This window comes from Zophobas morio, unplaced genomic scaffold (assembly GCF_036711695.1).
Source record: "Zophobas morio isolate AGI-343-1 ecotype UQ-CSIRO unplaced genomic scaffold, CSIRO_AGI_Zmor_V1 ptg000012l, whole genome shotgun sequence".
Taxonomy (NCBI): domain Eukaryota; kingdom Metazoa; phylum Arthropoda; class Insecta; order Coleoptera; family Tenebrionidae; genus Zophobas; species Zophobas morio.
This window is the reverse complement of record NW_026972117.1, coordinates 14,817,383-14,840,228: the sequence shown is the minus strand read 5'-3', so window position 1 is coordinate 14,840,228 and position 22,846 is coordinate 14,817,383. Positions and strand designations below refer to the sequence as shown.

The window sequence follows — 22,846 nt, the reverse complement described above, 5'->3', positions numbered from 1 at the left end:
AGCCAACAACAAAATCGAGAAAAAGACACAATGAAAGTGCCAAAAACTGCATAAAAAGTGATACAAAAGGCGCTAAAAAGAAGGTGATAAAAAAGGACACAAAAAGTTAAAAAAGGCAAAAAAATAGGCAAAACCATGAAAACTTAATAAAATGCAGTGCCGGGTACAAAATCGACAAGAAAAATGGGAAAAAAACGCGATATAAAAGGATAAATTAACACCAAAAAGTATACAAAAAAACGCAAAAACGACTATAAGAAACGAAAAAAAAAATGATACAAAAATCAGTTGAAAAACGGGGACTAAAAAAGCTAAAAAAGGACTCAAAGGGTCAACAAAAACCAGTTGGGGAAAACGGGGGTAAAAAATGCGGAAGAAGTGAAAAAAAAATACAAAAAAGATGCCAAAGAACAAAAAACAATAAAAAAAGGCACAAAGAAAACGCGAAAAGGTAGTAAATGGCCAACAAAAAAGTGAGACAAGAGGGGCGTCCAAGTAAGGACGACTAAGAAAGCTACAAAAAATCAACGAAAACAAAAGGGCAACAAATAAAAAGCGACATAATAAAGGGACAAAAACACAACAAAACACGGGGGCAAAAAATGCGACAAAGAAGAAGCCAAAAAAGCTGAAAAAAAAGACGACAGAAAAGCATTAAAACAAAAGGGACAAAAATGATGAGTAAAAGAAAAAATACGGCAAAATATGCAGAAAAAGACGATAAAAAATGGTTCAAAAACAACAAGTGATACGAGACAAAAAACGCAACGAAAAAACAAAAAAGACGAGTTAAAAAGCTATTTAAACGATCAAAACGGCATATAAAATAACAAACAATCGAACAAAAAGGCACAAAGAAAACATCGATAAAGGAACGACAAAAAAGGGCTATTGATAAGAGCTACAAAAAGAAGGCAAAAAAAGGTTATTTCGACAGAACTTCTCTCGCCCCTGAAATACAAAAAAAATATCCAGCTTTTTCGAAAAATAATAAAATTTCATGTTGCGAATTTTTTTATTTTTATCACTACTTCCAGAAGTTAAAATAAAGATATATATGCAGTTTTTCTTTTATAAGCTTTTATGATGACGTCATCTACATTTTTGCAAAGACATGTATAATTAGTATATAATACTAATAATAACGTAATTGTTTTCAAAAATTTTCCTAGTTTAATCAATACAAAAAATTGACTCCTTCCTTAATTTTTTGGGCCGTCCGGAATAAATAGATTTCAAAAATATAAAAGCAATGAAAAATGACAAGTATATATCATATTTGCACATTTTTTGGCAAAATTTTGAGACACGTCATTAAATTTTTGGAGGTGATAAACAAATATAAGTATATAGATTACAAATTTACTGTACTTGCGATAACTTTAAAACGTCTAAAAGATTTCAAAACATTCGGTTTTGTAGTTTCTGATTTAATCAATAAAATAATTGACTAATTCATTAATTTTTTTGAGTCACCTTGTATAACCAATTCTAAAAAATATGAACAAATATATGCTTAACACATTTTCAACAGGATTTATTCGGCAAACTTTTCAGATGACGTCATCAATGTTTTGGTGGGGATAAACGAATAAATTTTGAATAACGATTTACCATTATAAGATAACCCTAAAATGTTTGAATGTTTGCAAGATTTCAGGGCATTAGGTTTTGTAGTTTCAAAGTTAAATTGCAAAATGGTATACAATTGTGATTTTTTTTTCTAAAAATCTGAATGTCAAAAGTGAAAACTCAAGACTGATTCACACATCACAAATTAAAAAAATATATTATAGTACATTTTGGAGAAGACGTCATCCCTTTGGTATTGGGGAAGATTAACGAAATTTAGGTGAGCATTTTACCATCCAGATGATATTCCTAATGTACCTACCTACAAAATTTGACAACAATCGGTCAAGTAGTTTCGGAAACTATCTGTCTAATAAAAATTCGGACATACCGCAGACATACAGACAGACAGACGGAAACGGGAGACCTATTTCTTCGTATTTTAGGAGTCATGAAATGTCGAGAAAACGTAAAAGTTAAAACAAAAAATGTTAAAAGACGCCAAAAGAAAAGACATAGAAAACCCGACGAAAATAAAAAAGATAAAAAAAGGCGACGACAACCGATTAAAAAGTGCTAAAAAAGCCACTAAAAGGACAAAAAATAAAAAAGTACCCAAATGGTGATAAAAAAAACAGACCAAAGAAAACGCGACAAAAACAGAAATCCTGCATTTTCGTGGTTTTAGAGTTACAAAGTTACAGAAGGATATTAACTCGAAGAATTATATTATTCAAAAGAAAATTATAACTTGACTTTGTTTTGTATCGCGTTATTGTAACCAATCACTACACCCCCGATCGAAAATCGATCCCTTACCGTCTAATCGTCAAATTACAAAGTACAACATGTCGACACACCTCCAGACAGCGACCGTCAAATAATTAATGACAAAAAGATCCACCCTCTCCCTCTTCGTCGCCGCTCTCTCTCGCTCTCTCACTTTCGCCGATTCTCCTTCGCACATTCCTCGCCGAAATCTGTCGGAACCCGCCGAAGAAGCACGTGTGTCGACCGCAGTCGTTCGTTTCGCGCGCGGCCAAGTTGATGCAAGTTTACCTTTGCTACCGCTGGATTGTCGGCGCAAAATGTGGCTGTTTTCCGCGTTTTTCGCGATGGACATCCGAGAACCGCCAGTTCCGGCACTTCCGGAAGTCGCGATGTGTTTAGTGCGGCCGTAAATACCGAACAAGATTAGAATTTTTTTATGATGAACAAACAAGAATTCGTGTTAGGCAAATATAATTATCTTCGTAATCATTTTTAATGCTGCGGTGTTCAGTGTACGATAGAAAACAGTGGGCTGTGAATGCAAATAGGTGGTCACGTGCTGTGTTCAACGTCATTTACCTGAAAAAAGTGGTATTGTCTTGTAATTGATAAACCAAATATGTTGGGTAAAAATAAACAAAGCTGATTGTGTGTGGTAACGAGACCTTCGGGCGAATTTTGCAACAGGTTTTAAAGTTCTTGGTGTTGTGATTTTCGGCGACAAATGGTTTGTGGTTGTGAAAATGGCTTACGTCATATGGAGAGTTGTCATGAAGAAGTACTCGAGGATCAGGTTGGGGCTAAATGGAGCATCGGTAGGTTGCAAATTATAGGTTAATAAAACGAATTTCATGGGCTGATTTATGCCATGATTCAAGGTTAAATTTAGTGATGCACACATGCAAACATTCAAAGAATTAAGCCAGGTATAAATTAAAGCAGCAACTAAGTGCGAAACGTCAACTTCATGTCTGCTTTTTTGTTTAATTAAAGAGCTGGTTTTTCCCAGACACTAGGAAATTTTATCATTATTGTTTTGAATTTTTTTAACGTACCTAAGTTTTCGACACTTCGGACCCCATTTTTGTATTGTACTTTGTGTCTAAATAACCACATAAATACGGTTTATTTCACCAAGTTTTCTTTACGTCCGCACGAATCAAACCTCATAACAAGTAATTCCCTCGACATAATACATACTCTAATTTGTGACAAAATTGAAATGTGCAAAGAAATAATGAAGCATTACAGTCAATGATCCTGTCACATATATTAACAACAACTCCTACGTCATAATAATAAGTAACTGTCTTGACATGGTGCCTGCGGTAACCCAGAATTCGATAGAAAAATCAATATTTGACCCCCCATCAATTTTACTTAAGTTTAGTAAGAAAACCGTTGTGTTTTCTATGTTAATTCATCAACAGTTACTCTTCAAGCAGCTCTGTCACTTAATGCATGATCAGGAGTATCAGGATTTTTTTTCTTCAAGTTTAGTGTCTTTGGTTTTCACCCTATATAGATGTGTTTAAGGAGACATGTTGCTTGTCTTAGACGACGTGTGTGTAAACATCTTGAAATAAATTAGATTTGTTAGATGTTGAATAAGTCAAATATTATGTTTCTTTGTTGGAAATAGTCGCTGGCGGATCCACTTATTGGTTGTTTTTTTTCAAATGGTTTTGTCTAAACGTCGAAAATTAAATTTCCTGAGGAAAGGTACATTTTTTAATGGGTTACGTTGCTCGCATTGTTTTTTGAAATTTTGTTAATTTTAGATCCAGGAACCCGAAATTTGTATAAGGGTCCACATTAAAATCTTTGCCATCGAGCATATACGTTATTTTTTCATTACTTTGTATAACAAGGGTAAATAGGGTCTGGAAATTTTTAATGATGTTTAGTGTCCAGTGTCGTAAGTTACATCTTGCAAAAAGCGATTTTATACCTAAAAGGTAAAACTTTTTTTTAACAGTGTATTTTATTAATGTTTACAAATTTCACTTTCTAGCTAGGGATCAACATTTCTTTAGTTGTGAATACAATTCGAATTTATTTTAAGAGTCAATTGTTTTTATGTATCAAGAGATCCCGTACTATAAAGAGACGAATGTTTCCGTTTTTGGGTCCCTTGGGAACGTTTTTGAAAAAGTAATTCATGAAATTAGCATTTAGATAAATACGAAAGAAAGTAGCTGGAAGACGACAGAAATAACGGTGGTAAAACCCTTGTTTGTTCAAAATACCCCCTCTCCAACTGATGACGTCACGTCGGAATTTTGTTAAGTATACACCATTTGTAACTCCCCTGTTATTTTAGTTGTCATACCACTTTTAATTTTTCTTATACGGGATTCCGTATAAAAAGGAATTTTCAAATTATTTTAAGGTTTGAACACTGACAACACTAATTAGAAAAATTTGTTCTTCATCAGCTCTAGAAAATTGACGTCGTTTTTAGATGTTTTCTGTTCTTAAATTTACTCTTCACTGTCACCATCGTGCTATTTGATCGAAAAAAAAAAAATGCCAGTAGACTATGAAATTTAATTTTAAAATATTGATGTTGGTATGAAAAAGAAATATCAAACTTACTAGAGGACTTCTTTTGTCGACCAGATGGTATATCTTAGATAATAATATTTCAGGTTCTTGCTTCATATAATGCTAAAAAAATTGGTCGAAAATTATTTCCAGAAAACTTCCCTCGCCCCTGAACTACAACCGAACAAATTGCGCTTTTTTGATATATTATAAAAATATTATTTTTTGCGATTTTTGTTTTTTTATAGCCTCCATAAAGCTAAAATCAGTGGTGTAATAACACTCCTGGAGCTTCTTTGGACTTGAATTTTTCAATTCTTCAATTTTTAATTTTTTTGTTTCTTCAGTTTCTCGATTTGCAATTTTTTGAATTTTTAAGTTTGTTTTTAAATTTTTGTACTTAAAATTTCTGCAGTTTTTAATTTTTCAATTTTTCGATTATGTAATTTTTCATTTCTTCAAATTTTCGATTTTCAATTTTCCGTTTCGGTTTGTTATCTTCTGTTTTTCAATGTTTTGATTTTAAAATTTTCTTTTTTCAGTGTGAATTTTTCAAATTTTCGTTTTGCAATTTTTATAGTTTTCGCTTTAAATACATATGTAATAATAATCATAATTTTTAAAAATTTTCACTTTTTCATTTATTCAAGTTAATTTTTCAATTTCTCGACATTTAATTTTTCAATTTTTCGATGTTTCAATGTTATGTCGTTCCACTTTACAACTTTGAGTATTTCATAATTTTGCTATTTTAAAATTTTTGGTTTTTCCAATTTTTCGATTGGATTAATTTTTTCTTCTTTCCAATTTTTTGATTTATTAATTTTTTTAGATTTTTAACTTTCTGGATTTTTAGTTTTTCAAAGTTTCAATTTTCCGTTTCTTCAGTACCATTCCATTTGCAATTTTTTCGAATTTGCTATTTTTTCTGATCTTTTAGTTTGTCGATTTTTTAATTTTTCTATCTGCAATTTTTCGATTCTTCAATTTTTTAGTTTTTCGATTTTCCAAAAATTTTCTAAAAAAATGGTTAAAATTGGTTCAATTAATCGAAAATTGGTGTCAAATTTTAGATAATCTTCCGCCGGTTTCAAATTCGAAATCGGTTATCTATTGAAATAAAAGTAATACATATGGTTCCAAAATTTCGAAAAAAATGGTTAAAATTCCCGGTCCAATCGACCATACATTGGCGTCAAATTGCAGATAATCATTCGTCAGTTACAAATGTAAAATCGCGGTCTGGGTATCTGTTCCAATAAACACGAAAAGAGAATTGAAAATTTTCCAAAAAAATGGTTAAAATTGGTTCAACTAACTGAAAATTGGTGTTAAATTTTAGATAATCTTTCATCAGTTACAAATCTGAAATCGCCGTCAGAATATCTTTTTCAATACACGAAACGAAACGAAAAGTGAATTCAAAATTTTCAAAAATTTTCCAAAATAATGGTTAAAATCGGTTCAATCCACTGAAAATTGGTGTCAAATTGTAGAAACTCTTCCATCAATTACAAATCCGAAATCGTCTTCACGCCATCTATTCACATGAAAGTAAAGTTTGATTCTAAAATTAAAAAAAAAAAAACAAAAAAAAATGGTTAAAAGTGGTTCAATTAACCGAAAATTGGTGTCAAATTATAGATAATCTTCCGCCGGTTACAAATTTGAAATCGCCTATATATTAAAATAAAGGTAATACATATATGGTTCGAAAATTTTCAAAAACTTTCCAAAAAAATGGTTAAAATTCCCGGGTCAATCGACCAAAAATTGGTCGATTGAACCGGGAATTGCAGATAATCAACCGCCAGTTACAAATCTGAAATCGCGGTCTGGATATCTGTTCCAATAAACACGAAAAGAGAATTGAAAATTTTCCAAAAAAAATGGTTAAAATTGGTTCAATCGACCGAAAATTGGTATCAAATTTTAGATTATTTTTCATCAGTTACAAATCTGAAATTGCCGTCAGAATATCTTTTTCAATAAACACGAAAACTGAATTAAAAATTTTCTAAAATAATGGTTAAAATCGGTTCAATCCACCGAAAATTGGTGTCAAATTGTAGAAACTCTTCCATCAGTTACAAATTCGAAATTGTCTTCACGACATCTATTCAAATAAAAGTAAAGTTTGATTCTAAAATTTAAAAACAAGTTCCAAAAAAATTGTTAAAATTTGTTCAATCAACCGAAAATTCGTGTCAAATTGCAGATAATCTTCCGTCGGTTACAAATCCGAAATCGCCTTCTTGACATCTATTGAAATAAAACTATAATTATGGTTCCAAAATTAAAAAAAAAAATCCAAAAAAACGGCTAAAATGGGTTCGATCGACCGAGAATTGGCGTCAAATTGTAAATCATCTTACGCCAGTTACAAATCTGGAATCGCCATCACGATATCTGTTCGAGTAAGTACGAAAAGTTCATTCAAAATTTTCAAAAAAAAGAGGTTAAAATGGGTTCAATCCAACGAAAATTGGTATCAAATTGTAAATAATCTTCCGCCAGTTACAAGTCTGCGATCACCGTCAGGATATCTGCTCCAATAAACACGAAAAGTGAAATCAAAATTTCCAAAAATTAGCGAAGAAACTGAAAGCGGATTCGTATACTACAAATATAGGAGTACATTTTTGGATAACATTAAAAAATCATTTTAAAGTACGGTTCATTTAGATGACGTGATCAAATTGTTGGTGGGGAAGGTTAGCCAAATTTTGGTTAGCATTTAACCATCTAGTACATGCTATTTCTAACATATATACAACAAAATCTGACAACTATGGGTCCAGCAGTTTCGGAGATTACGTGTCTAAGAAAAATGGATACAGACACAAGACAGACAGACAGACAGACAGACAGACAGATGGACAGATGGACAGATGGAAACCAGAAACTCGCTTTTTTTCGTACTATAGGGGTCATGAAACGTCGAGAAAACATAAAAGTGATTACTATACTTCCTTAGCTTATGCTCGGGAAGTAAAAATTAAAATAATTGATGAAAAAACTTCAAAAATTCAGCAAATGCTTGATATTGAAGGCTAAAACCAGTACCCTCAAGTCAGAAAGTTGAATAATTCTACCGGATTATGTTACGTTAATTACGAAACAGAATTGTAAAGTCAGTTTAGAGAGAAATTCGCTCACCTCTGAAGCACAATCAAATTTTCAGATAATACAACTGTAAACCCCTAATATTTTTCACATTGCAGATACTATTTATTGAGGAACATTTTTATATTAAGTTTTTAGAGAGGATAAAGAGATCAATGTGACTACTTCCAGCATTTCAGAGTAATCGATTTTGAGTTTTAAAATTAAATTATGGAATGATTTTGATTTTTTTTTTCCAAAAATTTAGACAAGAATACATAACGAACGATAACAACACTCCTACTTATGTCTCTCGATGCTCAAATGTTTTCTAGACGTGTGGCCTAGCTAACAATAATTTGATTCATTCACGAGTTTGACACTGATAGACGTGTGATGTACGATGTTAACTACGCCGTACGTTGAAAAAAACGTTTGTGCATCTAATAGTAACAAGAGATTTTTATTTTTGATCGCACGTTATATTATTTTCTAACATTAAAAAAAGGATTTATTTGTGTAAATTTTGAGCTGACATTACGAAATTGTTGGTGACGATAACCACACAATAATTTTTGTTAGGGTTTCACCATCTACAGGATAGCCCCAAAAAACACGTACAATTTCACCACAATCAGTCCAGTAGTTTCGGATATTAACGGTCTAATATAATCGCCAACATATGCCAGATATTTTAGGAGCTACGAAAGGTCGTGAAAACAAGAAATTGTGAATATCGTGTAGATGGTAAAATGCTAATGAAACAACAATTTAATGGGGTCACCGGAAAATTTTGCATTGTAAATGTTTTTAAAGTTATAAAATAACATACTTGTGGGTTATGAATCCACCGTGATTTTTTGTATTAGGTATGCAGATTTTCACAAAAAAAAATCCAAATTGTCTAACAATCTTTTATACCAATACAAAAGTCGTGGCTTCGTTCCAATCACGGGTTCGTTCCCCCCCTGGGCCACTTAATTTTTTCTTACACTGAGATTGGTTTTATTTTTTTTCCTAAAATACTGATTTTGTTTGATTGTACTTCAGGGGCAAGAGAAGTTCTAAAATTGTATTCAAAATTGGTACCCCAAACCAACGGTTCTACCAAAAATTATATTGTGCTTCTCTAGACATTTTTTATTTCTTTGACAAATATGTGATAATTTCGATTTACTAAGGGCCGGTTTATAGAACAGCGAGTTAAATATTTAATCCTCGATTAGTTTAACAGAGAATTAAAATGTGGAATATGAGCCCGTGATTGGTTGAAATATGTACGTTTCCTAGCAACGGACCTCAGTTAAAAGTTAATCGCGAATTAACTTTAACTTCGCTTTCTATAAATCGGGTCTTAAACTATGATAATTATACAAAAATATCTTTAATCTCAAAGGTCTTTTTTTGGTACTCTTGTCAACAGAATTAGAAAAATACTGTATCAAGCATGTGGCAAAAGTGTCTTTTATATTCACGTAGCATGTTAAAAGTATCACTTTTACTTTTAGTTGTATAAATAGTTGTTCGACTTTGTTACGGTTCATTCAATTTAAAAAACCTGTGCGTTGTATACGCAGAATTTCCTTTGACGCCAAGACGGAAATAGCACATGCATGTTAGGACGTGGCAGATAATTTATTTAAACCGGAATGATTTAATTAACTTTTTATTATTTTTTGTTTAGGACTCCCAAAAAAATTTCGAAAAAATCGTCAAGTGATCTTAGGTAGCAGATGTGCTTACACTTATATAAAGTCTACTTCCATTTTCGCGTTCTAGACATTATATATTTAAAATTAGAAGCTTATACGATTTGAATTTCGATTTCAGCTATTGCCAATGTTGATATTTGAGTCGTGAAGAGAAATTTTTAGAGATCAACACATTATTTATAGCTTTAATTATAAATATATTTGTTAATGAATGTACTCCGACATGGTACAGTCGTTATGTTATCGCTAACCTACTATCAGAAGACTTTGCGTTAATGGACTGTTTTTAAAAAGGAAGTTGAGTAATGTGTCGTTATTGTTATAAAATAGTTTTCTTTTGTTTGCTAATTATATTTTCTTGTAGTCTCCTATGAAACCGGATTGTTAATACAATTGCACTTATATGAGACGAAGTAAACAATAAGTCTATTATTAATTTTAGTGATTATAAATTATATAAAAAAAACATGGCACCAGACTGGCTCCACGGATTATTTGTCTGCTTTCTGCAAACTCTGATAAAGTTATTTGTTTTGTTTGTTGGCGTTAAAAATACGATTTGAAAAAACTTCTAATCTGTTTAATTTAAAAATGTTGCAGTTTGTAAAATTCCGGTACATCAGTGCGCAATAATCAAGACTTCTACAAAATTTGGGTCACTTCTTTCGCATAAGTATCCCACTTTAATTGTTTATATGTAGTGCATCTAAATTATCAACTTAAGAGAATGATGTCAAAAAAAATCAAAAGCAGTTTTCAAAAATGACACATTTGTGTTATGCATAATTTTGCACACTAATCTCTAATTACGTCGTTTGCCTTTTCCCAGTAGAGCTTGTTAACACTGCACTAATTACAAATTTAGCAAGCATTAAGATTCCGAACAATTTTATTACCCATACACGAAACAACCCTAATTGCCTAATTGCCTATTATTTCTCTCAGTAAATTGGCAGTGCATAATACAAGTGGCTCGCTTTCGGAGTACTCCACTCTTAATTGGATTGTTTTGTCACGTTTCGTCGCCCGTTGCGCATCATCAGGCATCGGGAACGGTTACATCACACCAAGGCCGTCGGATCAACTGTCACTATCTGTCAGCTGATGTCAACCTAGCGTAATTTTACATAACTCCTTACCGCACTTTCAAATTTATGACTTTGGTCGTGCCGATGTATAAGGAGTTTTATGTAAGCGATAAAAAATTGTTTAACACGTTCGTGAAATCGCATTTACAGTACGGTTCAGAGAATTTTTTGTCGAATTTGGTTCGTGTTGTGTCTGATTACGACACTCCTGACGTTGCGTTTTACTCGAATCGACGTTTCGGCGCTGACACTGAGCAACATCAATTTGCGTCTAGCGGGACATTCGCTACCTTCCTTTTCCTGTCAAACCAATTAGATTCTCGACTTTGCAGATTATTCGCCGGGATTATTAACAGATGCCATATGGAGTTTTTATTGCTTTATTAGTTATTAGTTTATTAGAGTTGTCAGTTTAATAACCGCTTGACGCTAATTTCTTTAGATTTTCCTGTGCTCTACTGGTTTAATTGCTCTAGATAAGGCAAGGTGAAGAAAGCGATTTATCTAGCACGACTAATGAATAAAACACAATTCAGATGTGCGCTGTTATCTAAAAGTCTCATTAGTTGTGAAAAATTAATTCCATTTTTGTGATTTCCTGTTTTTAATTATTCTTGCATAAAGTGAGAATCCGAGTTTTTAATTTTTAACAAGCGAATACGGAAATCGGTGTTATGTGATACTTTTCCCCGTTTTTGGATTTTTCTCTTCCACTTTCGGTTTTTATGCGTCGTTTGTCCTTCGTCCATTCGTCGTCCGACAGATTTAATAGCGCCTACAAAATTTTTATTTCATTTCTAATAATAACAAATGGCACTCGTTGCTTTCTTATCGATTTCATCCCGTTTAGAACGACAATTACAATTTTACTACGACGTTTACAACACAAGCTAAATAACGACTCCGAACACTATCTTTAATTAACATTAGAACGGGTTTTGTATCACATTTTACACTCGTTATTCAATTACTGATCGTTTTTCATTCAACCGCAAACGAGGGAAAGTTCCGATTTTTACTGCACTTTCTGCATATGCTAATGAAAATCTTCGTGTAATCTGTGTGAATGCACTTTCCGGTGCGTTTTGTGTTTATAACACAGGGTTGGTGTGTGAGGGTCGTTTTGTAGCAAATGCGATTCGAAAATCACCCTGAAATTGTATTGCGTGACCCCATTCACAAAAGTTGCCCAATATTTATCTTGATTTGAGGTCCACGAGGCCACGAGGGGTTCACATCTATTTTTATCTTTATCTGAAAACTTGCAATTGCGTTTGTTGGGGTTTCGTGTAGTTGATCGTGCAATTCATCTTTGGTATACTTTTTATCGTCACATAACGAATCATAAAACTGAAAACCCGTTAATGATAAATATTTTAACAAGTCATGCTATATATTTTAGCGGAAAAAGGGTTTGATTGGTTGGGTTGTAATGAGGGTCCTTGTTTCCTATAAATCGTTGCACCCCATTTTCTAGCTAATGAAACCGATTGTTTTTTAAACAAAACTGCTAATGAACCATTATGTGGGGTGTTTTATCTCAATGATCTTTCAGTAGTGTGTCAAAACTACTATCTGTTTAAGAAACAAGGAAAATTGATGATGGGTTTCCGGTCTCGTTGGATAAGAATCGACGTTTGTTTTTTAAATCTAGTAACACATTCTTTTACATTTTTTTGAAGATAATTCATAACATAGAAGACAGAAGAAACGCAAAAAATTAGAATCTAGTTAGTATTATACACACTCTGTATTATAAATTTTTTTCATTTAAAATAGAACTGGGTGTATAACTGTATAGTACGTATGTTTCAATATTCATTCTGGAAATTAGTAATAAGTAGTATGAATTCAATAATATAAACGTCTCTTTCAAATATCTGAGACCTTGAGTTTATTTATAACTAATCAAGATAATTTGGATAATTGGTTACAGAATTAAAATTTCAGACATTTTTTCCCGGTGTCATCACAGTTCATACTCTTTTCCTATAATTGGCACTGTAGCAAAATATGCAAAATTATTCAAAATACTGAAGTTTCCGTTAAAAACACTAATTAAATATTAATAATGGATTCAGTTTTCACATCTCCGATGATCATAAAAAGTTATTGTTGAGTAACGTGTTAAAAATATTTCGTCAAATTGGTAGCATCAAGAGGAAATCAAGAAGTTGCACATTAATAGAACTGACTTTGATTATTTGGGCCCGTTTTCTCCGAGGAGTAAGTTATAGCTGCGAAATATCAAAACATGCTGCAGGAATTTATCGATCAGTTTGATTCTGAAGACTTGCAGAATGGATGTTTTCAGCATGACGGCGCAACAGCTCATACAGCTCAAAGAAGTTTGAATTTTCTAGGGGAATTTTATGGCGACCGTCTAATTAGCTTCCACACAGAACTATCCACCTCGATCACCTGATTTGACATCTTTGGATTATTTGTTGTTCCCGACTTCGAAATATTTTATATTAGTAGCATACAATTCAAGACCTAAAAGTAAGATTTATGGAAAAATTGCAGTAAATTAAATTAAAAATGTTACTTATCATAAATAAATGAGTTTAATTCTTGTTGACATAACATAACCTAGCTTTCTAAAGTGGCCGAACAAATTCTTGGGTTACTAGATAACAAATCAAAAAAAATCATCCAATCAAGGATCTAAAAAAAGACGATGGGAAATCGTGAATATTAATATACATTGTCAAAGAAAATTTAGATTACCTACTCTTTTTCGCAGAGAAAAGATGTGTCAAAATTTTTCGTCTGAACTGATTGTTTAAATTACGTTAAAACTACATACCTTTTGTAGGAAAATAACTTAAACTAGAGGATCCATAAAGTGTAACCTCTTTAGAAACATCACACAAGATTATTTTGTGTTACAAAATTATTTTATTGTTTTTGATCAAAAAAAAAACAGCAATTAGTTGGTAAAAATTTGATTTATTTACTTCTAAAATTTTTAAAACTTAACAATTAATGAAAAGTAGTTCTTTTGATGATATTTTGTAGTTCCAGCTAAAAATGGCAATAGTAGATATATACAGGGTGAGTCACTAAGCGCACGATCCTCGATATCTCATTAATTGAAGGGTGTCAGGAGAAAGCAATGAATGTCACATTGGATAAAAATCCAGATATTTAAAATGTAGTCTATGAAAGTATATATTTTTTTATTGTCACATTATATTTTCATAGTTTACACAAAAATTGTTCAAATCGAACAACACTTAATTTGAACAGAGTATCGATACGGTTGGGAGAAAACTGTGAATATCCGGGCTCTGTTCTGTCCATATATTTATCTATAGGAAAATGTCAAGTATTAGCTAACTATAAATCTCACATTGTGAGATTGGGTGGAGTTAGTTTTAGGTTTTTGTTTAGATTCCACTGTTGTTCAATATACAATGCGCTTTTCGTCCAATCAAATGAGTGACCAAAAAGAAAACCGGGTGGGTGGGCGGGGCCACTTTGAATATTTTAAGCCTAATTCGCCACTTGACGCAGTAAAATTCAGTCTTCATCTAATCAAAAAAACTAATGAAATTCAAAAGCGGTGGTGGGTGGGATTGTTTTACGTTTTTTGTCTTGATTCCAATGTTTATCAACATAAAACCTATTTTTTGTCCAATAAAATGAGTAATCAAGACGAAAATCGGGTGGGTGGGCGGGGCCACTTGGAATTTTATAAATAAATTCGATCACATGACAAAATAAAATTCAATTTCCCTCTATCCGAATAAGACAATGAATTTCAAAACCGAAGGTGGGTGGGGTTAGTTGTAGATTTTTGTTTAGATTCCACTGTTATTCAATATAAAATTCACTTTTCATCCAATAAAATGAGTGACCAAAAAGAAAAGCGGGTGGGTGGGTGGAGCCACTTCGAATTTTTTAAGCCTAATTTGCTACTTGACGTAGTAAAATTCAGTCTTCATCGAATAAAAAAAAAATCAATGAAATTCAAAAGCGGTGGTGGATGGGATTCATTTTACGTTTTTTGTGTAGATTTCGTTGTGATATTTATTGTTTTCTCCTCATCTGTTTAAGTTTTACGTAGACATCCAATGTTTTGTCCCACACAAGATTTTGGTATTTCTAATATTATTAAGGACTACTAATGTTTTCTCCTCATTTTACAACATTTAAAAAGATACTCATTGAATTTTTGTAAAATTATTAATAACTAAAAAAATAATAAAGATGTGACATTCATTGTTTTCTCGCAACAACCTTCAATTATTATAGAGATAGAAAAAGGTCAAAGACGAAACAGATCTTTGAGGACTATACTCTAAAATTATTTTTAACTATACAGAATGTTCTGTTGTCAGGTGTAACACATAACTTAGTTTTTTTTATCGAAACACCATATATATTTTTATATACTTATTCTGATTGATCTCTTCGTAAGCAGCTTACTCTTGAAATCCGATACGACGTTGCCACGTTATTCCAATTTTCTTGAAATGGCAATGGAAGGGTCCACAAAAAATTCGCAATAGGGGTATTTTTAAAGTCTGTATTACAATATTTTGTGGAAGGATAGATGAAGGTACGCGCTTTGTTATGGTATCAACTAAATCAAATTTGAATATATGGATATGTTTATAAAAAACTATGAAAGTTTACAATTTTCAAATTTGGATATATCAGTTTTTTTCAAATGGAACATTTGAATTCTATCATTTGTATTCTGTCTTTTGGCCTTATTCTTGTAATTTGTCGATCAGTCCCTTAAAGAAGTAAAAAGTAGCTGTGACTGTCAACTGTAAATATAGAAAATACTCAACAACAAAGAAAGAAAATAAAAAATAGAATCAGATGCAGTAATAAAATAGAGGGTGTTCTGTTTAAAAGGGTAAAAAAAACTGAAATATCGATATTTAAAAACCATAATATGTAAAACATTTTTTGTATTTCCTCTGTATAAAATGTCCGTTGCTAAAAAATTTCAAGAAAATTGGAATAACGTGGCAACTGCGCATCTTAATGTCAAAAATACATTGTGGCTGTAGAGCCTAAGAAGAGGTCAACTAAAATATGTAAAGGTATATAGGGTGTTTCATTTTAAAAAACTAAATTATGTGTTACCCCTTAAAAACAGAACACTTTGTGTAGTTAAAAATCATTTGAAAGTATAGTCCTCAAAGAACCGTTGCCTTTTTTTCTAGTTCTAATGATTAATGAGATATCGAGGAACGAGCGCTTACTGAGTCACCGTGTATATCATAAAAGATGTTTTAGGAGGTCCACGAGGTCAAGTTTGTAAAACGGGCCTTGATCGGGTTTGACAATAACCTTATAAAAGGTTTTTGTTATACAATTTTTTTCTATTGAGAAAACTTAACGTCTTTATTTAAAAAAATCATCAAAATAAATTTAGTTATTTGGACAGCTTTACTTGGCCTCCATACAACTCTGTCGAATGTCGGCACACACTCCAATAAATGTTAATTTTTACGTTAAATTAGATAGAAATAAGATCTGCGTTCTCCTTCTTGTGTAGATAATGCCAACGTGGTTGGCGAAACGCGTCTACAATTATTTTGTGTGGTTTCGGTGTTTGGTAAATAAACATTATAATTCAAAATGTATCCAAATTTAAAAAGGGTTTCTACGTTTCGCAAGAGGCATTTTCAGGAAGCAAAGAACTAGAAGAACGAGAAGTTAGGAAAGAAATATCTTCGATTTCGTTAAAATGGCAAATTATAAGGAACTCTTTGTAGTAAATTACTATTACTACTACAAATATGTATTTAGTGATATATTATACAACTTTCACAAATTATTATTAAAAATATACGCAGGAATTATGTAACTAACATCTTTACTATTCTTTACACGTAACGACTTTTATTGTTGAATGTTTTGTTTTTAACGTTGGTGAGCTCTGAATTACAAAACGTTCTTGCAGTACGTCTCTGTATTAGCAAACAACTTTCAAATGAAATTTCTACCATTAATTATAAAAAATGCTTTAGTTTCCTTATTATTGGTTTTGAGAAATCGACAACAGCTGGACAACAGTGAGCGACGTATTAAGGGTGTGAACTACTGTTTTTTATCGAAGTGTGTAATTGAAGCCTGAGCATTTAGAGAGGGCTACAAAATACTAAAAGACAATTTGTGGACTCAAAGCTGGAATTTTCCTCGAATTTTATAAATTTTTCATTGCCAAATGAACTACAGTTGTGAAAAGTCCAAGATTTGCAAAGCTGTTATTACAAGTCACCAAATTTGGACGTTTAACCGCTCTTCAGAAACGAAAGTCGCATTGCATTGGATTATAGTCCGAAAAATGAAAAAAATTAACCAGAGATCGAATTAATGAATTCTTCCGGAAGCTCCTGACAACAACAAATGAAAATAATTAATGAAATTGATGGATTCGTTGATAATGATGATTAATTTTAAAACAAGTCGTATTAATTTATGGAATTTCTGGTGCGTATCGCCGCAAAGAATAAAAAAAAAATGACTTTGGATGAGGTACGACAATAAAAACTAATTTAGAGGATGTTTGCTACAATAAATAAGTTATAATATGCTAAGCTGGTGATAGGAAAAAATACGCTTGGAGTAAAATAGCAAGTTTCCCAAATCCATTAAATCCTGAACACTACACTGGACATGGCTTCAGGCGAACATCATTAGCCACCCTTTTAACTGACATGACTGCAAAAATATTATTAACAGTCGATCAACGGTGACTAAAGAGAAGAATATAGCATCAATTTTGCAATCATAATAAAAATGTATCAGTCCTATCAAACTATTTTATTGCTGAAGTGTAGTCGTAAAAAATCTGTGTGTAACTCGTGTCTTTAGACTCTGGAACTTAGGTGGAGAAATAAATAAAAATGACTGCAATATTGTGTATTAGCTTTTATTACCCTTCACAGCGTGACTAATCGCAAAACCCAATAAAAGTTCGTCTACTGACAAGCTTGTTTGCCTGCGGAGAGATCAGTACCGGACTCGAAAAATTTATAAACCTGTTTATTATTATTAAAATAAGGTGTGTAGATTTACAAAAATCCCTATCATTAGTCATAGTCGCAGAGATACTTAGTACTACAAGTGTGGTAGTTGGAACCAAACCGAACTCGAACTTAGGTACTATAGTAGTGGTAATTTTTAAATGAATATTGATATCGACGTCTTACATTTGTCTGTGTTGCTAGTAACATTTAACTTGTGAGCCCAATACGTACGAAATAAGTCCTTGAACTACATTTAAACTGTGTAGTTTTGCGGACCACAAACAATGAAATCATTTACACCCAGGCGGTACCATATGAATAGCTATAAATCAGTTCCTTTAATAATATACCTACTCAACCAACGAAATTATTCATTTCAATACTTTTCTAAAAGACCTAGTTACTTTTTCTAAAATTGGAAGAGCAGTTCTCTTGTGATAGTGAACTTCGTTCTCTCAATCATTGAGTTGTTTATTGCCCGATCCTGGTACTATTCCCCTAGGGCCATCGGACCCTTAATTAGATAATGATGAACCATTACATCTCTTGAATGAATCCAGCATCAAAGTGTCAACCACACCGACGGATTAGGTAAGGTCAGAGAACAAAAATAAACCAGAATAATAAAAGTGTCGCGGCCATGAACCATGCGTACCTCATTGGAGCTGCACAGCTTGAATGTGCAATAAAGCTATAAAACGAACGAAATGGAACAGCATTTAATTTTCTCGTTGTTTCGTTCCGAATGACAGTTTCGCTCAACTAAACGCCTAATTATTATCTTTTTCTCCCCAGGCTACGAAAAATAGATTAAGCAACGTAATAGACGCTAATGTTACGTTATCATCACGATATTAAAGCCGGGAAAAATTGCTTTGTGAACGTTGCACGTTTAACCTATTTATTTATCGTAACGTAATAAATCAAAAGACAATTAAGCGGCAATCGGTTCCCATGACTCTTTTCTTTGACGATTGCCGATCGAGAAAATGCATCGGGGAGTTTCCCAGAAGACTCGGTGTCATTGTGCGATCTGAAGAAGATCTGGTTTTTGTTTTCGAGTTGTGGCGTTCCATTTCCACATTTGCACTAAATAAGGCGCGGGATTTTTGTGACCCGCGGATTAACAACGTACCTTGGCACAGAATGCGTTCTTGTTGCAGCTGCGTTTTCGATTTCTTTCCGTTCGCGGACTGCTTTTAACATGTAAGCACTTGAAGCCTTCAGCTAGATCGGAACCTTCTCCTTCCGCTGTTTATTGCTCAACAATTTGTCGCTTTGTCTTATTTCGTTTCACGGACCGTGTTTGGAGCATTTTTTGGACGCAGTAAATCTTGACATGTGGAACGGATGCGATTGTAAATCTACTGGACTTTATAAAGTAGGTGCAAAATGATAAAAGATGTAAGACATTAGAAAGTTTAGTATTCAGATATTTTTTTCGTTGATTTTTCGAAAACCAGTTAAACGTCCAACGGTCACCTGCTGTTGAGTAACAGTTGTAGCAAGGTTGTGCAAAAAGTACCATTGTCTCACCCGTTGTTTCTTTTGTTGATGAATATGGATATTATGTTGGTGGCTCCTAAAAGCTTTCTGTAATTGCATATAATTTGAATTTAATAGCAGCTCTTTCCAGTTTTATATTTATTTTCTGATCACTTGAAATTGGCAAGAGTGTGGGAGAAAATGTAGGCACTTGGGAGTTCTAGAAAACTTTATTAAGAAATTATTCGAAGGTTTAAACATAAATGAGCTACCTACAAGCTGTAGGCGTGAATTAATTCCATTGCAAAAATATTTAATTTGGTTAATATTTGAAAAGTAATTGTTCGAGTCACGAATAGATTGTTTTTGGTGCTGGTTTTTATGAAATATAATATTTTAAAATTTTTCCAGGAAGACAAAAGATATTTAAATTAAGTAAGTGTAAGTAAGTGCTAAGTTTGGCAATGTTTGTGTGTTTCAAGGTAGTGAAGCATAGTTTAAAAAAAGTGGAACACTAAAATTCTTTATTTGGGAGCATAGATTTTGGTGTTTTTTAAATTCTGGTAGAACTGGATTTTAGTATTTTGTCTTTACTTATGTTTTAATATAGCTGAATATTTATAAAAGGCTTAATTTGAAAGTTTTGAGTTTACATTGCTATTTATCATGTTTAGGCAAAATTAACTGTCGTTTTTACTTACATATCTGCTACTCTATTATTTTTTTATATCCGTAATTTAAGAAATATATGTATGTTTTGTGAATGGTAGTCATGACTAATCAAAAAACCATTTATGGTATAAAACTGTCCTTGGCATTGATACACACCTGCACAATTATTACTTATGACGGAGTTCAATTGTTGTAAACGGGAATAAATAACTTATAAATTTGTAATCTTGTTTTGACGCAAGAATTGGAAAACTTGGAATAGTTCGGTAATTACTGTTAATTTATTCGAAGAGTTATTAGATTATTATAACTAGTACAAAAGGACAACGAGGCATAAACTGAGTAAAAAACATTAGAAAACGAATCTTTTATAGAGCTGCTCAAGTAAATTGGTAAATTATTCCGTATTGTTATTGGCTTCATTTTGCATTTTCTGCTTTAAATGAAAGGAATGAAAGATCCGTTACCAGAGGAATCACTATTGAAATATACCTCTGAACCTTGCACGAAAATACTTTTTGTATATAGTTCGTGGATATTTTCGAGAGTTGCTTTAAACAATTTGAAAGATATATTATTATTATATGGTTAAGTTCGTTTGTTTACACCGAAAGAATGCGACGATTAAGCACATAACAAACTGTCTCTTCAAAACAGAGGAGGCAGGGATATATAGTGCTGGTATATAATGTGAGAATATAATTTGGATTTTTTTTACGAAAATTTGATGTCTAGTTTAAAAAGTCAAGGCTGAATCATAAACCACGAATATAGGAGTATGCTATTCTATAAAATTTAAATAGCAATTAGTGCTAATATATGTGCATATACAATTTGATAACAATCTTCACAGACGCCAGACAGCAAACATTTTTTTCGTACATTTGTTACAGCTGTTTTAGATATTTTCTAAAATTGTATTGTAGTTATCTTATAGATTTTTTTTTAATTTACGTATATGAGTAAGACTGATGGATAGGATCAAAATGACTACATCTTCCCAATGGATTATGACGAAAACAAATACTCGCAACATTTGGCGCAATTTAAAAAAAGAGCAGGAACCTCAAATTCTTGCTAGTTCATTTCAAGTACAAAATATTACAGTAGGGCTCATCGGACGAATGGCTGCCTTCAAGTTTTATCGACGTTTGATGACCCCGACAGTACAAAAATAGGTCTCCCGTTACCGTCTCTCGTCTGCCAATGTTGAATTTCAATAGAGGAATAATCTCCGAAACTACTGGACCGATTGTTGTAAAATTTTATATGTAAGTAAGGAATATCGTGTAGATAACGTTAACCTAAATTTATCTAATTATCTCCACTACTCCTGTGATGACGTCACATGAAATTTTCCAAAATAAATACCACTTAAATTTATAAGATAACATATTTTTTATGCTTGTCGTTTATGAATCTTCCTTGAGTTGAGTATTAGAGTATATAGTTTCCACAATCGGCGAGAACTTTGCTATGTGTAACACTAAAAATGTGTTTCGATAACAATTAATGACATGAAAGAGCTAATTTTTGCAATAGTTGTAGAAAAAAATAAAAATTTAATGCAACTAATCATCAGAATATCGAATAAAAATGGCAAACTTTGATTTGGTTTGTAAAATTATTAAAAAATTCAAATGTCTCTTAATACCAAATAGTGTACTTACGTATTTCTAAAGAGGGATTTGGAACAAGTGGCGACTAGAATTTTTTTGGTAGCAGATTTTAAATTTTGGATTCATGAACAATTTGGAAAATTTTAGTCTACCAAATGAAATACCTTGGTAAGTATTATAAAATTTAAATAATGTTGATTGCCAAAAGTGGCTACGAGCTTAAGGAATATTAAAAGTTTTTCACTGACATGAACCGAAATGCCGTAATTACTTAAATTTGTGGAAATAAAAAAAATTTTCGGAACTCCTGGACAGATTGTTGTCAAATTGCTTTTAAATTTTATAATAAAACATACTCATGTAGTTGTGGTTTATGAATCCACCTTGAATTGTTACCCTAGGCATCTAAATTTTCGTAAAAAAAAAGTGCGTCTACTTAGGGACGCACGGATGGAGTTTAAACTCTGCGTTGTCAATTTATATGAATTAAACACGATATGCGGCGAAGTCACAAATGTTCTTTTAAAAAATAATAAAAGCCAAAAATATGTTGCATTTGTATTTTTTGACAAAATGGTGATTAATGATGATGATTGGGTTAATTAAAGTAAATATCCATGTAGTGTCAATTGTTGTTTATTATAAAATATACTTTTTTATTATTATTAAGACCCACCACTGACCCGGAAATGACCGGCATTCAGGCAAGACTTCTATCATTACGGGTACTAAGACCAAGTAATGATATGCATTGATTAGATTAACAGAACAACTTTCGAGATTCTAGAATTACAGCATACAAATTAGTCTGCTATTATTCTCTAATCTCACCCCATCCCCAAAAGTCCAGCGTAACTACCGACCATTTATCCGCGCATCACATGAAAAGTGACCTACACTACTCTGACCTACTGGTGCTAATCTAATCTGACTGACATGATCAGACTGTTCAAGAAATTTACGAACAATATGACATGTTCCTAACAAAACAGCTTTTTGAATTTTGATAATTATTGAATCATTCAAATGCAAAGACTTTAAATTCTCAACTAAGCTATTTGGAACTACACCTACATTAGAGATAACTAGGGGTAGAATTGAAATTTTTTTAAGATTCAACATGGATTTCATTTCTATCGATAATTGTAGATATTTTGAAATCTTGGTGTCGTATGTTTGAATAATGTTGTTTGTGTTAGGAATAGCAATGTCAATGAGAATGGCTTCGTTCGTGTGTTTTTTGATAAGTATGATGTCTGGTCTGTTAGCTGTAATGT

The 22,846-nt window shown here is 32.3% G+C and overlaps 1 protein-coding gene across 4 annotated transcripts in view; it reads left to right on the top strand.

Moving 5' to 3' along the window:
* The window catches only part of LOC135127835 (puratrophin-1-like), a 529,067-nt gene that overhangs the window by 139,715 nt on the left and 366,506 nt on the right, over positions 1–22,846 (top strand). The window contains exon 1 of one of the 4 annotated variants that reach the window (XM_064054475.1): positions 2,616–3,158. The exons of the other annotated variants lie outside the window; for them this stretch is intronic. Within the exon in view, the coding sequence (XP_063910545.1) occupies positions 3,087–3,158 (72 nt within the window). The 5' untranslated portion in view covers positions 2,616–3,086. Of the gene's footprint in view, positions 1–2,615; positions 3,159–22,846 lie in introns of those variants that run through there. 4 annotated transcript variants of the gene reach the window in all.